The sequence below is a fragment of the Sminthopsis crassicaudata genome, chromosome 2, assembly GCF_048593235.1.
Source record: "Sminthopsis crassicaudata isolate SCR6 chromosome 2, ASM4859323v1, whole genome shotgun sequence".
Taxonomy (NCBI): Eukaryota; Metazoa; Chordata; class Mammalia; order Dasyuromorphia; family Dasyuridae; genus Sminthopsis; species Sminthopsis crassicaudata.
In genome coordinates, this window is record NC_133618.1 from 390210432 (window position 1) to 390226020 (window position 15589).

Below are 15589 nucleotides of genomic sequence, written 5' to 3' on the forward strand. Positions count from 1 at the left end.
AGCTTGGGATGGGGAGAGGCATTCTGATATTCTAAAATATAAGCTCTTTTATCCCTATCAAATATTCTGATTAAGAGGGAGGGGAGGTTTTGTAGGATTGAGCAGAACAATTATAAACTGAGGCAAAACTCTTAGGGAAATTGAGTCAGGATAATAAAAAAGAACAGTGGCACAACAGCATTAGGAAGCCACGGGAGTTTATTAAGAAAGGGATGGCATGAAAGGGCTTGTGCTTTAGTGACTGAATGAGAGATGAATTGGAGTGAAGAGAGATTTGAGACAGGCAGACCCCCCATCGGGCCATTGCAATGCAGGTATAATTTCATGAAGGCCTGCCCTTGTGGGGAATGGTAGTGCCAGAGGAGGGAAGGGGCCTGTTGAAGAGATAAAGCAAAGGTGAAATGGACAGACCTTGTCAAGAGCTTGGACATCAAGGAGGAGAGAGTGAAGAAACCAGAGTGACTTCTGGTTGCAAGCCTGAGGAACTGGGAGGATAGAGTGGTAGGAAGATTTGAGGGCATAATGTAAAGATAAGACTGAACAGCAAGATATCTGAAAGGCATTTGGAAATGAAATTGAAAGTCAGTAGAGTCTGAGCCAAGATAGATAGATTTGAGAATTATTAGTGTAGAGATGGTAATTAAATTCATGGAACCTGAAGAGATCACCAAGTGAAGTTGTATAGAGGGAGGAGAGAAGAGAGTCCAGATAAGGATAGACTCCTGAGGTATACCTATGGTTAAAAGACACGAACTGGAATATCATCCAGCCAAGGAGACAGAAGGAAGGCCAGACAGGACCACTAGAAGGAAAACCAGGAACAACGGATGCCTCAAAAACCAGGAGAGAAGAAAATTTCAAGGACAGAGTCAACCCTGTCAATGGCCTGCAGAGAGGTCAAGGAGAATGAGCATAGAAAAGAGACAAAGGTGGGGTTTTTCAAAGGAAGCTTTATTAAATAACTATTTACTTTGACAGATTTCCTCGTGAATAGGGATTTCATGGTATTCTCTAATGAGACTGAAGTGGGTTAGATTTTGGAATATTGGACAAAGATTAAAAGCCAACGTATGAGAAAAGATGACTTACTCATGCACCCAAATATTGTGAGCCATGAAAAAAAAATATCCTCAGAGGCTAATTCTTTGCCTAATCCTAGACCTCTTGGCCTAGCCCCTTCCAACATCCAATGATCCAAATTAAGCTCATCTTCAGCATATTAAATCTCAGCCTTAGCTTCTGATAAGATAGTTCACAGACCCATTAAACCAAGTTGCTTTGGAAATATTTTATTTTTAAGAGGTCTCCAGAGTGAAGTTTAGGCAAGTTCACTGCTGGCAACAGCCCAAATTATTGGCTTTTTTTCATCTCCTGAAGTGAGAAGAATTTAATCTCAGGTGTCTTTTATATATAGAGACATCAGTATTGCCCTTTTAAATGCCCCATCAAGGAGGACCAACAGGCTTGAAAAAGCAGGAGGCTTCTCTAGAGAAAGGATCTTTGGTGGCAACTGATTGCAGTGTCAGGCTAGGGTGAATGCACAATGTAAGCATGTGCACGTAATAGTACACACACTTGGAGGGGGAAGTCATAGGAGTTTCTCCCTTTATTTCCCCAGACTAATTTGAATCAAACTGGCCAAAGATTTTTTGGAGGAGATGGGCAGAGTGAAATGATTCTTTCCCCATTTTTTATGTTTGAGGGGAGGTAACAACCAGAAATTCAGGGTTCTATGCAAGGGGGCAACTCAGAGGCAGTGTTTTTCATGAGAATGTCCATTCATACACACATTTGCTTTGGATATTTCTTACACGTTTCTACTTCTAGGGACTGTTTCTTTATCTTCTGTTTGTATTTTGCCAGCAAACACCCAAGTTCTGTTTCAGTCCAGCACCCATTCTGTAGCTATGTCCTTCAGGAGGCTGAGCCCTTTAAGGAAATCCTCGATGGTCTTCTTGCTAACACTGCTAACAGTTCTGGTGACGAGCCAGATGTGTTCCTAGGAGCAGCTGCTTTTGGATGTAGAGTCAGCCAGGAGTTTTGTGTCTACCTCAGGTCATGTTCCTTCATGGTGAGGTTAGAGATTACTCAGGACTCAGACTCATCACCCAGCACCAAACCTGATGAGCCTTAAGATGTGGACTGAGCACACAAAATGCCAATATTCCTCCAGAAGGGAGTGGGCAGCTTAGGTTCCTCCATCCAGAAAGCCCCTTGTCCAGGCTCACAGGTCCCTGCAGCTATTACTGCTGCCAGTCCTGATCTGGGTTCCTTTCTTTTCATTTGTACCTACGGCTTCAGCGCCCAGGGCCCCACTTCCAGCAAGGTCTAACCCCAGAGTCTTGCCACAGGCCGAGAGGCGCTGCAACACTTCAGAAGCAGCCACAGGGGCATTACTATTTTGGGACAACAGCATCTCAAACAGAGAGCTCATTTCTGAGAGAAAGGTGCTGGCCAGCTGGGTCCCCATCGACTTCATCTCAGAAGCAGCAGATTTACCAAACGTCTGGAAGGTTCTCGGCTCCTCCATGGCAACAACTTCTCGACCCTGGCCAGAGGCTGGGGAGTCTGGGGAGAAGACATTGTCTCTGTAGTTGGTGTTAAGAGGCAGGGACAGCCTTGCCATCCAAGCTGGATCTGGTACATTCAGCCGATCAAGGGCCAGACCTGTGAGTTAGAGAAAAACAACAAGCATGTAATTGAGACAGCAAAGTGCCAAGCAGGACAAGGGAGGAACTATAGGTCAGGAAAGGGGTATATTGAACAGTACAAAGGAAAGAAAGGAAGTGACTGGAGAGATTGAAAGGAAGGAAAAGAGCCCAGACAGGTAAAGTGTTAGGGCAGGAAAAGTCAATGGAGAGATGAGTCAAGACCAGAGGAGCTAAGAATGTGAAACCTAGGAGTCAGTAAAACAATGTGATTTTTGTGTTAGTTATAGTTTCAGGTTTGTTTATCTCTCACCTCTTCGTGTCATCTTCTAGCACCCCTGTGCAGCCAGTTCTCTTACCCCCTACAGGAAACTTTTCTGTTCTCTGGGTACCGGAAGATTTGCTTAGAACTGGCTTGATTATACAGACTGAAGCAGGCTATTTTTCACTTTCTTTCATTCTTTTTCTTTTATTAGAGTCTTCTTGTGCAAAATGACTAATATGGAAATGTTGTATATAATTGCACATGTATACTATATCTGATTGCTTACTGTCTCAGGGAGGAAAAGGAAGAGAGAGAAATTGGAACTCAAAACTTAAAAAAAAAAAGTATTTTAACATATACTTGGAGAAAAGTGTGTGTGTGTGTGTGTGTGTGTGTGTGTGTGTGTAATATATAAAGAAATGCCTTCATTATCAGCTTTGATTTGGCTATTAATGTCTAGTCAGGCTATGGCCACATTAGCCCTTTTCTTCCCCTCTGTGAAAGTTCCCATGTGATGACAAACTAGGCCATCTTTTGCCTCAATTCTTACCTATCCTTTAATTACTGAAGGGTCATTGTCCCAGACAAACTGAGACCTGAGAAAGACCTTAGTCTAAAAAGGCCAAGGTCTCCCTCTGCATCTGGGGCCATCACCAATTGTCCTGGCCTATGTCTTGCCACTGGATTCCAGTGACTCTGGAGGAGAGAATGAGGCTGATGACTTTGCACGGCTCTGTCTCACTTAAATCAATTCACTTGCAAGTGAAGATATCACCCTCTGGATGTCATTAATCGTCTTTGAAAATTAAGGACCAACAGAGAGAGAAGGACAGAAACAGTGAAGGTCTCCTTCCTTCTTTCTCTGTACTTCCTCTCTCTAACCCACATCACAAGAGGCCTTGATTCCATCTCTCCCAATCCTTAGCAATGTCCTTAATCCCTATTTGTTTTCCAGCACAATGATTTTCTCCTTCTGAACAAAGGCTTTTTATTTGCTTTAAAATCAAAGACCAAAAATGAAACAGTCCCTATTCTCAAAGAATTAATATTCTATCCAGAAAAATAACATGTATACATATCAGTAAATGTAAAACACATAAAAAAGTAAATAGAAGGTAATTTCAGTGTGCAGAGGTTCTAGCTGCTGGAGGAATCAGGAAAGGCCTCATAGAGGAAATGGCTTTTGAACTGAAGGTAGAGATTTTAAGAGAAAGAAATGAGGTGGGAGGGATAGAGATGGATGATGAAATGTCTAGAATGAGGATCAAGAAGTAGTCAAGTGCAGGGGTCAATGTTGAAAAATTACCCATGCATATGTTTTGTAAATAAAAAGCTTTAATAAAAAAAATTAAAAAAAAAAAAAAGAAGTAGGCAAGTTTGGCTGGTGGACAAAATATATAAAGGAAAGTAAGGTACAATAGATCCTGAAAAGATCAAATAGAGTCCTGACAGTGAAGGAATGGGAAGAATTTGTATTTTATCTTATAGGCAATAAGAAGCTACTGAAGCTTTCCAAATAGAAGGAATGTTATAGTAAGACCTTTGCTGTAGGTAAGTTACTTTAGCAGTTATGAAGAGGGTAGATTAGAGAGGAGAGAGAAATGAGGTAAGAAGACTGACTAGGAGATATTCATCATGAGTTTTATGAGAGTTCCTTTATCATTCTTATCATTTATAACAAAACATAACTTTGATTTGAGGGTTTTGTTCAAGCATGTGTTGTTTCCTCGGTGGAATATCCCAGCAAGTGTAGTTTCTACTGTTAAATTTAGCACCTCTAGACCAAAATACTAGAGTTTCATTATTTCCCTTGAGATTCTTGACCTTTGATTAATTCCTACAATGAATTTCCTTTGTTATTTCTTCTATAAAGTAATCCTATGGTAATTTGATAGGCAATGAATTAGTGAATTAACTGTAATTTTAATTATATTGGCTCTACTTGTGAGCATTTAAGATTTCTCCAATTATTTAGGCGTATTTATTATAAATGGTGTTTTATAGTTGTATTCATATCACATACTAAGGTTTTACTGGTTGAAAACTTCCACAAGTTTCTTCCTTGTTTTATACTGCTCTGGCTAATGCCTCAGTAGTAGACTCTAGGCCCTCGGCCTAGAAGTGTTCCCTAGAATTCTGAGGACAATTCAAAGACTTCCCTCTTATTACAGAAACTGGTGCTAAATGGAAATGTACTGTACATGGGCAAAATGTCTGTTCAGGGGAGATGATAAATGAAAGAATATCCACTATGACTGAGTAGTGCCATGGAAATAATACCAGATTTGGAGTCAGAGGGTATATGTTTGAATCCTGACACTCCTTATGTGACCTCACACAAGTTACTCAAACTCTCAGAGCTATAAATTTCTTACCTGTAAAATAAAATGGTTGGGACTAGACTTTGACATCTCTTTCTACTCTAGAGATAGGATCCTAAGATATCATTTACTCCACATAAACACCCTCTAATGTACCAAGAATACTTCTACAATATCTTAAAGGACTTTGGAAAGGGTTGTGGTGGAGAAATGGAAAGCTAGTTTCTTCCCAGACTAAGGTGAGTTATGAGACTGATTGTTAGTGATTGTGTTGGAAGGTTGGTAGCCAATACACGAAATGTTACATATGGTTTCCTGAGCCACTGTAGTGCTTAAAGGGTGCGTGAGACCAGAAAGGGCCATTTCCTGTTCTCTTCTTCAGTTTGATTGGAGTGAACAAAAATCTTTCTTATAAAAATATGGAAGGATAAGAGAATGTAAGATTCAGAATGGCAGTGTCCATATGAGAAAATGTTATATTTGGAAAAATCCCATTCAAGCCTCTGCAATTTAGCCCCCAAATTCAGCAATTTCACTGTCAATGGAAGTTCCAATCATCCTCATCCTAGATCTAGATCTTCTGCCTAGACTTAGAGCTGAGAGATAGGATTGTTTCTGTTAAACAAATATTTCCTATTCACCACTCAGGCTATCTACAAAGTGACAATGTCAAGTACTTCTCTTCTGAGCTAAATATAGGTACTGTCTATCTGCAGCTGATGCCGGGCTCTGCTTAGGAGAACTCAGAACTAAGATTTGTATCACATATTGTAAAGCTAAACAATGTCCTTTGGGGCTGCTGGTTGAACAAAAGTCTAATAGGAGAAAAGGAATAAAAGGGAAAAAATATATATATATAGAGAGAGAGGAAAATGATAGGATGAAGAATTGTACAGAGTCACTATCTGTTTGAATTTTAATCAGAGAGTTATAGCATAAATATAATCTTAGAGTCATAAACAACTAGAATTTCACTAGCGCTCAGAGCCATTACTTTTTTTGTTATTGTTGTTGATTTGAGGACACTTATGGGTTGAAAGTCAGGAGGTAGATGGGCAAATATCCCTTCCTAGTAGATTTCTTTCTGCTTTTTAGGCTCACCCACCTTTAGCATCATTCACACTGACTGCAATAACTTCCAAAACTAGCCACAGGGAATGGGTGGCCAGATCAGACAAGAGGGAAAAGCACAAGCCAGAATAGTGAGACATCCTTTAGCTTTAGCTCAGCTTTCTGCAGAGAAACAACTTATACTGACCAGATGTTTTCTAAAATACACAAAGCTTTCTTGAAATTGTTGCTGTACTCCATGAAACTTACTATTATCATAGTATCATAGCTCTAGAATTAGAAAGAACATTTGTGGTCATCTACTCAGTTTAACTTTCTCATTTTCATGAAATGACTTGGTCCCGTGCATTAATATTAAGTGGCAGAATCAGAATTCAAAATAACTTTGTTTTTGTTGTTGTTGTTGTTGTTTAACTAACTTTCTCTCATTCTAAGATCAGGGTTCTTTCTATTGTATCATGCTGCAATTTGTTAACACCTCATAATTTAAAAAAAAATTCTATTCAGCAAACATTAAGTACCTATTATGTGCCAGTCACTGTGCTAAGTAAGTACTAAGGATACAAAAAAGACACTCTTTGCCATCATGGACAGATAGCTGGCACAGTAGATAAAGGGCCTGACCTGAAATCAGAAAGACCTGAGCTCAAATCCAGCCTCAGACATTAACTAGCTATGTGATCTTGGGTAAGTCACTTAACCTTATTTGCCTCACTTTCTTCATCTGTAAAATGAGCTAGAGAAGGAAATGGCAAACCACTCCAGTATTGCCAAGAAAATCCCAAATGGGCTCCTACACAATGGAATAAGTCTTCATTGAGTTTATAATCTGATGGGGAAAAATCATGCTATATATAAGATAAATAGAAATTAATTAACAAAGAGAAGTCGCCAGAATTAAAAGGGATTGAGGAAAGCTTCCTGTAGGAGGTGAGATTTAAAGGTGAAAAGCACCAGAATAACCATAAACGATTAAGGCAGCACAAACATTAACTTCATACTTTTAAAAGCATAAACTTCAGACTTTTGTTGTGAATAAGACACTGCCAACTCTGATAAATTGAGTCATTAATCCCAGTGTGACCTCGGAATAAGAATACAATTAGCAAAGGACATTCTCCATTAGCCTATAAACTCCTTAAGGTCAGGGACTATCTTTTACCTCTTTTTTGTATCACCATCACTCAGCAAAGTACCAGACACATAGTAGATGATTAATAAATATTAATTGATTGATTCTCTGCCAACATGATAACCCCTCTTTATTCTTTCTTCCACCACCATGTCCTAACCATCTTAGTGGAGGAAAGATAAAGCTGAAAAGGCCTTGGTCATTGGCACTCTGGATATATCTGAAGTTTTATAGAAAAAACTAATAAAGAAGTCCCTAACTAATAACATTTGCTGCATAAGTACATACATTTCTTAAAGATTACCACTGGCTAATGTTTCTCTCAGAGAAAAGAACAATTAGCAAATTCAGGAATTGTAGTTATTGTTGAGGTAAATTTGTGAAATTCAACTATACTTGTGAAAAGCAAAGAACAAATTAATCTATTCACTGATGCTTAGGGTTTCCAATCAAAGTACAACTTAATTTAAACTTGCTTAAATGAATAATTACCTTGCTTCAAGTTTAAAAGGAAATACAAGGATTTTGCTAATTGTTCTCCCCAACTGTGGCCATAATAGTCTTTCACAAAATAAGTGCTCAGTAAATATTTGTTGAATTTGAGTTCTGAAAAAAGATCATGAAAGGTTGGAATTAATCAAGAGTCAAATGAGGTTAGTGTTGATCAAAAGAAGCCTTTTACCTGTTTGTGGATCAAATAAGCTCTCTAATTCTTCCTCCAAGAGCTGTTTCATTGAGAGGTCCAACTCATTGTCCAAATTCCCATCCTCAGCTTCATGTTCTCCATGGTCACCCTCCTTGGCATTTTGCCAATCTGTCTCCAATCCTGCATTTCTACAAAGGAAACCAAATCACCACAGGAAGTGATGGACTTCCTAGACTTCTTTCTTTCTTTTTCTCATTGTAGAATTCAATTTGACAAATATTTAAATGTCTACTCTCTATGCAAGACTCCCTTTTGGTTCTTTTCACAATACATTTTCTTCATGGTTTCAGAACCTCCTCTAGGCCAGAAGAGCAGATTCAGAAGAGCTACAACTTTGGTTTCTTATTTAGAAAGTATCTCCAAGTCTATCTGATGTACTGCTGTCTTCTACAGTCTCATCTCTATGATCCAGCTCAAAAATTTTCAATGGCTTCCTATCGTTGACTAAATAAATTCCAAGTTCCTTAGAATGACATTCTAGGCCCACAGTCTGCCCCCACACTACCTTTCTAGCCTTACCTCCCACTATTATTCAGAATATAACATATGTTCTAGTCATTCTGTATGACTCAGTAGTCTCTATGATTATCACATATTTTTCCTATCCTTACCCATGCTTTTCCTTCTACCTAAAAGGAAATATACTTACTCTGCTTATAACCCATTTTACCATTTAAAATTTTTATGCAAAGTCTAATTCAATGTTGTCTCCTCTAAGAAGCCCTTTCTGATCCCTCTAGTATATATACTCACATAGGACTTTGCCTTTACCTGTCTTACAGCTCTTATATAGATATAGATATATTGTATTATATTTATCTATACTCATGTCTCTTCCTATTAGGTTCTGTTTCTTGAGGAGAGCTATGATATCTTGTCCATCTTTGCATGCCATGCCTTTAAGATCAATAAGTGGTTGAATTGAGTTGAATTAAATTTTCACTTCTTCCTCTCAATCACATATATTCTCCAAGAGAAACCTAAGATCATTTCCTAGGGCTGCTTTCATGTGAAAGAGCTGATGCCCAGGAGCAGGACCATTTTCAGAAGAGGCTAAATCTAGCTCGCTAATGAGTTGTGAGTCCTCAGAAATAGTGAGACCCCCTCAAGGGGACAACACCCACACTTAGCACTGACTACTCCTACTCTTTGAGTTAATTGTAGGTGACAAAACAAGAAGAGAATAAATTTATTAATACAAAACAAAACATATCCTGTGTGCAAAAGGAGCCCAAACACCTCTGTAATCAGCAGACAAATTAGAGCATCAGAAATGAAATCATTTCCTTCACAGCTCTAGGACCTAAATATAGTGGCAAAAGCACAGCACAGCCTGGGGCTGAGGGATGGCAGGGGATGGGGACCAGGCCTGGAATTCTGACCCAGAAGAGCAAAGACTGAAGCTAAAGGACCATTGGAAATCACTGACCTGGGAAAAATGAGGCTAGGAGTTGGGAGGATAGCTGGGGGAAAAGAAAGATGGGCCCAGGGTTTTTCAAGACACTTCTTTGAGTAGAGCTGAAGATTACGTGTTGCTTACCTGACACTACCAGGCTTGGCCGAGTATTTGTTTCCTCTGTGGTTTGGTTTGGGTTGAAATTGGCCCTGGTGCAGCAAGGACAGCAGCTGGGATATTTGCTGTAAGACAGGAAAAATCTGTTGACTCTACACAATTCCTACCAAACACACTTCCTTGCCGGATGTTTCCTTCAATACTGTGCTTTCTTTTTATAGTGTTTCCTCCAGCTTCAGATGTTTGTGTGATTAGGACAGGGGGACAATGCAGAAGTGACAGAGACCTAGGCAGGCAGATTCCCCAAGCTCCCTTACTTTACCCAGGAAAACTATAAGCTGAAGGAGAAAGGAGCTGAGAAAGCATCTTATCCTGCCTTTTCTTTATCCATCTTTCACACACACACACAGCCCCTTGCAAGACGACCGGAAGTAATCGCCTTCACAAATTAAGAAAATGGAGGTGGTGTGTTTGATAAAGGAAAGAAATTTCTTGTAAGCAAACCTTTAAAAAATTTTAATCAGGCAATAGTAAGTTGCCACACGAGGTTCCTTTGCAAATGTTTTTTAGTTAATTGCTGTCTTAAGAACAGATGAGGGAGTTCAGATAGGCTAAGTGTCATACACACATGTACACCGATGAAACAAAATAATAAAGCAACAGCAATAAAAAAAAAGGGAGGGGGGGGAGTAAGAGAAAACAAGCCTAATATTATTTTGGCAAAAATGAGTTGTTTGTTTTCAGCAACATTAAAGCACCTATCTGATCAAAAGAAACATGAGGTCATGGTGCAGACTGGGCCCCAGGACACCGGGGATTCCCCCCTCATCTCTGTCATCCCCTTGTTATTTGATGTTAGGCAAAGGATATAACTTCCCTCAGCTTTTGGGTTGTGTTCCTCATCTGTAAAATAGCACTTTTGATTCTTGCCTTATCTCCCTCACTGGGATGAAGATAAATAAGCTCTATTTTTTAAAAATTCTATACAGATACAAAAAAAGTTTTCCTAATGTTTATAATCAGCCTTAAGGGAGATTCTCTAGGATGTCTGGTTGTCTTTCCTCTGAACTCAGCTCCTTGAGCCCAAAGGAAGAGAGGTCTGAGAATTCCCAATGTCAAATGTGATTTGGAAGTCAAACAACTTGAAAGGGGAAAAGAGAAGCCTGTAGGCTGGAATTTGACTGTGACTGTGAGGTTTTAAAGAAGTACGGGTCAGTAGGTCAGTGTCCCATTTCCTGGAGCACACCCGACCCCAGCCCCAAAGAGCCAGGCTTATTCATCAGCTGCAGCTGGAGAAAAAAGCTGTCTATTCTAAAAGTGCTATCTGCAGCAAGCCATTTCCTCCCCTTGTCTTATCTACTTGTATGACAGATAAGAAAACAGCAGAATGACAAGCCATTACATAGTAAAATGTCCCTTTAATAATACCTCCTCCCTTCTTCCCAGCCTCCTCATTAAATAACATTCCCAAGACAAAGTCTGCCCTTGTCTTTGAGTGGCTCTGGAGGGCCATTTTGATGTCTGGGGCCCGTGTTAAAACTTCCCAAAAGGGAGACTGGCTATTTGCCTGGTAGTCTGTGAGTCTGAGTTTTTGGCAAGTTCTTGGGGGAAGGTTGAGGAAATAGCTCTGTCCTTGGAGGCCAGGAAGTTTGCCTGGTCTACTTGGCACCACAGGAATATATCTGATCCATTTTGTGAATGTAATGTGGTATAGAGGAAAAAGCCTTGGATTAGGAAATCCTAGATTTGCTATTGACTAGCTGAATGACATTGGGTGAGCATCACTCTGGGTAACTTAAATGATGGCAAGTCTATCTGCCCCATTAATTCCCAAGAGAGTTGTGAGGATCAAATTAAATCTGAATGGGATTGGGAATTATGTGCCATGAACATGATTCAATATCGTAATTTTACAGTCTAACTAATCCTTTCACTTTACAAATGAGGAAACTGAGGGTCAGAAAGGTTAAGTAACTTGCTAAAAATCATGAAAAGAGCCAAGGACCCAGGTCTTTGACTCTGAATCCAGAAGTCTTTCCAGGACACCCACTAGCTGAATTCTCTTTTTCTGGCTCCTGATTTCTCCCTGCCCTCATCAAAAACCAAAGCAACAAAACAAAAACAAGCCCCTCAGTTTCAAGTCCATATTATTAATCTTCTTTTCCTAGTTTTTAAATTTTCTTTTGATTTCATAATTGTTTGGAAATAATTACAATTTAAATCACCAGATCAATTTTAGGGCTCTAATATCTGAAATACAACCCTATCCATATTGGGCCAAGCCACACATCCAGCTTTGCACCATTTGAATTAGATAGCAGTTTTACTAAAGAGAATCCTTAAGACACCAAGACAACTGAGACAAAATCTATAACCATACCCTTTTACATGGAATAAATTTGTTTTTCCTCTAAGAGGGTGCTTGTGTTGACAATACCTGAACTGGAGGGGAGTCGATGGTGAGCTCTTCCATGGGGTTGCGTTCTGTGAAGGCAGCCACAGACAGTCGAACCAGGCTGCGCAGGATCTGGTGGGGGTGATGTTCCTCATCTGGGTCAGCTTTGGCATTCAGATTTCGTTGCCTCCTAAGAGTTGTAGAGGAGGCTGGAAGGGCTGGCACAGGCAGATCACTCCTCTGCTCTTGGGATGGTTTCATTTGGGGACTCCCCATATTCTTTGAGGCCTTTGGATGAGGTGCACACGTTGTTGGCTGGGGGTCTGGAAGACACAGATTTTCTCGAGAGGCATTTCTCTGCCTGGGATGGTGGAAAAGGAGATTATAAGTGTCTTGTAGTACCTCTCTGTCCTCAGGGGAAGTTCCCTGGTTCCTCTGATTCCGAAGTGTCCTGTACAATGTTGGGGTTAGATAAGGAGCCTGCAGTGGAGAATCCCAGTCTGTTTCTGGGACCTTTTCCTTTCCTGCATCCTTGTGGGGCAGCCCAGCCTCACTAAGCTCTTCTACCTGGCCCCTGAGCACTGGCACTAGGTGAATATCAGCTTTCTGGATTTGTTTCTGGGGTCTCTTGGGCTGGTGTCGGTAGGTTGACTCTGCTTCTCTGCAGTTATAAGCTCTGTTATCTTTCCGATCAGTTCTGCAGATGGACACAATTAGGACAAGAATCAACAGGAAGATGGCCAGCAACACAGCCAAGCAAATCACTGTCACTACTGAGATGCTCAAGGGGCTCGATTCCTGCGCCAGGTTCTTCAGGTGATCCAGGCTGTTGGTGAAAGTGACTCTCAGCAGAGCCCTGGTCTCCAAGGGGGGACTCCCTTGGTCAGTGACAACCACCATCAGTTCCCATTCACTGCCAATGAGGCTGCTGGCGTTGGTGACATTGATGTATAACTGCCCCAAGTGAGGGTCAAGGAAGAAGAGGTGAGCCTCATTTCCACCCTGAATGGCATAGAGAAGATTTCCATTGTCCCCAGAATCCGCATCAATGGCTACAATGGTCATTAGGAGAAATAGCTGTGACCTGGAGGCTCCCGAAGATACTGTACCAGAGCTGGAGGCTCTAAAAGGGTCAGGGGCCTCAGAAGAGACTATTAAGTGACCAGTGGAAGAGTTCACAAACACAGAAATAGAGGCTGCTCCCCCATTAAGGACAGGCTGCACCACAATGGGAGGATTGTCATTAGTATCAAGGAGACAGACCCTCACAGAGGCACTAGAAACAAGCTGAGGTTGACCTTTGTCTTCTGCTATTACCAGGAATTGAAAACTGGCCATTTGTTCATAGTCCAGGGTAGTAGCTGCTGAGATCTCCCCTGTGTCAGAGTCTATAGCTACCAGATGGGAAAAAGGAGACTCCTGAATGTGGTAAGTGACTTTTCCATTTAGGTCCAGATCAGCATCATGAGCCTTAACAGTGATGAGATGGGAAGAAGGTAGATTATTCTCCCAAATGGAGATGTTGTACTTGCTCAGCTCAAACACGGGGGCGTTGTCATTGATGTCACTGATCTGAATGGTGATCTGTTTCTTGGCTGATAAAGGTTGCTCCCCGTGGTCTTGGGCTAATAATGTCAAGTTATATTCAGGCCACCTCTCCCTATCCAGAATGGCACTAGTCAAGAGCATATAAGTGTTACCATTGGTTCTTTTCAGTTGAAAATGTCCCTGTCCTTGGCTGAGCGAGCAATGAACCAGGCCATTGTCCCCAGAATCCAGGTCACTTGCTATCACCAGGGCAATGAAGCTGTCCTTGGGAAGAGCTTCGGATATCACAGATGGTTGAGAGGCCCATGTAATATGTATGCTTGGGGAGTTGTCATTGACATCTAGAATCTTGATGAGGACTTTGCAGTGAGCTGGAATGGGGTTGGGACCCAAGTCCCTGGCCTGCACATCTATCTCATAAGCAGGGGTTTTTTCATAGTCCAGGGGCTGACGCAGAACGATCTGGCCTGTCTTGGCGTTGATACTAAAGGTGTCTTGCACATTTGGTGGCACATGCTTACTGAGGGAAAACTCAACCTCCCCATTTGGTCCTTCGTCCGGGTCAGTAGCTGTGAGATTTATGAGAAGGGTCCCAGGGACAGTGTCTTCCCCCACTTCTAAAGCCAAGGAGCTCTCTGCAAACATAGGACTGTTGTCGTTGGAATCCAAAACGCTGACCCTAACTAAGCTGGTGCCTGACTTGGGGGGCTCTCCGTTGTCAAAGGCTGTTAATATCAAGTCAAAGGATGCATGCAGCTCCCGATCCAGCTCCTTAACCACCACAAGCTCTGCATGTTTACTTTCATCAGGCCCCAGGATCACCTCCAGAGCAAAGTGTTCACTGGGAGAAAGTGAATAGGAATACAAAGTATTAGAGCCAGTGTCAAGATCCCAGGCTCTGTCCAAGGGAATCCTGGTCCGGAGAGAGGCACTTTCAGAGATCTCCAGCTCCTGCTCTGCTTTGGGGAAACGGGGGTGGTGATCATTGATGTCCAGCACCTGGATCTCCACATGGATCAAAGCTAAGCCCGCAGTGGCCAGCACATCAAAGGATATCAGACAAGGATCTTTCTGTTTGCAAAGCTGTTCTCTGTCTAACCTCCTCCCAGTGCTGAGTAAACCATCTTTAGAGTCAACCTGAATGGGAAGCACCTGAAGTGGCTGCAAGATCTGGAAAGCCCCTTCCTGCTTGCTTCTCTCCTCCCAGCCCAGTTCTTTAGACAGTTTTCCTATCACTGTTCCATACGGCACTTCTTCTGAAATTTGGTATTTTACAGTGAGAGTAGCTATCTCCTGACTATCTGATGAAAGAAAAAAGATCCAGTACAAACCAAAGAACTGAAGCTGTAAAAAGAATGCCATGCTTACCACCCTCTCAGATGGGATTTGGAAGGGGATAAAGGCCCTTAGAGGCTGGAAAAGTCCTCAGGTGTTTCCTGGAGGGTGTGTTTGGCCTTGTCCTCTTGCCACCAAACTTGCTGGCATGATCGGGTCCCATATTCAAATGTTGAAAGAAATAGCAAGATTTCCAGAGAAGTCCATCTTCATTTGAAGAGAGCTGTGAACCCCAGGTTTGGAGGGAGTCAAAGAAAGCTTCACTTTTGTACTTGTGAAAGGATGGGGAAAGTCCAGCTCAAAAAGGGAATTTACCAAGTGAAGTGGGATGTAGGGGATTCAGACTCCAAACAGTTGCAAGAGCAAGGAAACAGAGAGGCTGCTTTTTCCTATGGAAACCCCACCTACAGGAAAGGGAGGCCTGTGAGTTGAAATGTCAGCTAGAGAAATAGCATTTCCCATGAAGGCTGAGCCTGAGAATCCAGCATCAGCTCCGGAGATCCTCCAACGGGAAGGTGCTGTCCACATGGCCCAGTGACTGCTCTGCTACTGCCAGAAATCAATCCCTTTCCCTAGAGAAAAGGGCTACATGGAGTTATCCTTTCCTAGTCCATGCAGCTTTCTCTCCAGCTGTTCCCATCTGCATGTCACTGTG

General features: G+C 41.6%; 1 protein-coding gene across 1 annotated transcript; it reads right to left on the bottom strand.

The window, feature by feature from the left end:
* Positions 1-1275: 1275 nt before the first annotated feature.
* On the bottom strand, positions 1276-15340 carry PCDH12 (protocadherin 12). The gene is made up of 4 exons (XM_074291675.1): positions 12094-15340; positions 9684-9781; positions 8120-8271; positions 1276-2667 (listed from the first exon to the last, which is right to left on the bottom strand). Exons 1-4 carry the CDS (start codon positions 14959-14961, stop codon positions 2225-2227), a joined length of 3561 nt encoding a protein of 1186 aa, XP_074147776.1. The 5' UTR covers positions 14962-15340; the 3' UTR covers positions 1276-2224.
* Between the last annotated feature and the right edge of the window lie 249 nt (positions 15341-15589).

Bases quoted from the DNA above. Each gene is read 5' to 3' on its own strand.
- PCDH12 (XM_074291675.1), bottom strand. From the start codon at position 14,961: ATGGCATTCTTTTTACAGCTTCAGTTCTTTGGTTTGTACTGGATCTTT. The intron at 8,272-9,683 runs GTAAGCAACACG...TTTCCTTTGTAG, and splicing joins GCCAAGCCTGGTAGTGTCAG to AAATGCAGGATTGGAGACAG. The intron at 2,668-8,119 runs GTAAAAGGCTTC...TCTAACTCACAG, and splicing joins CTTATTTGATCCACAAACAG to GTCTGGCCCTTGATCGGCTG.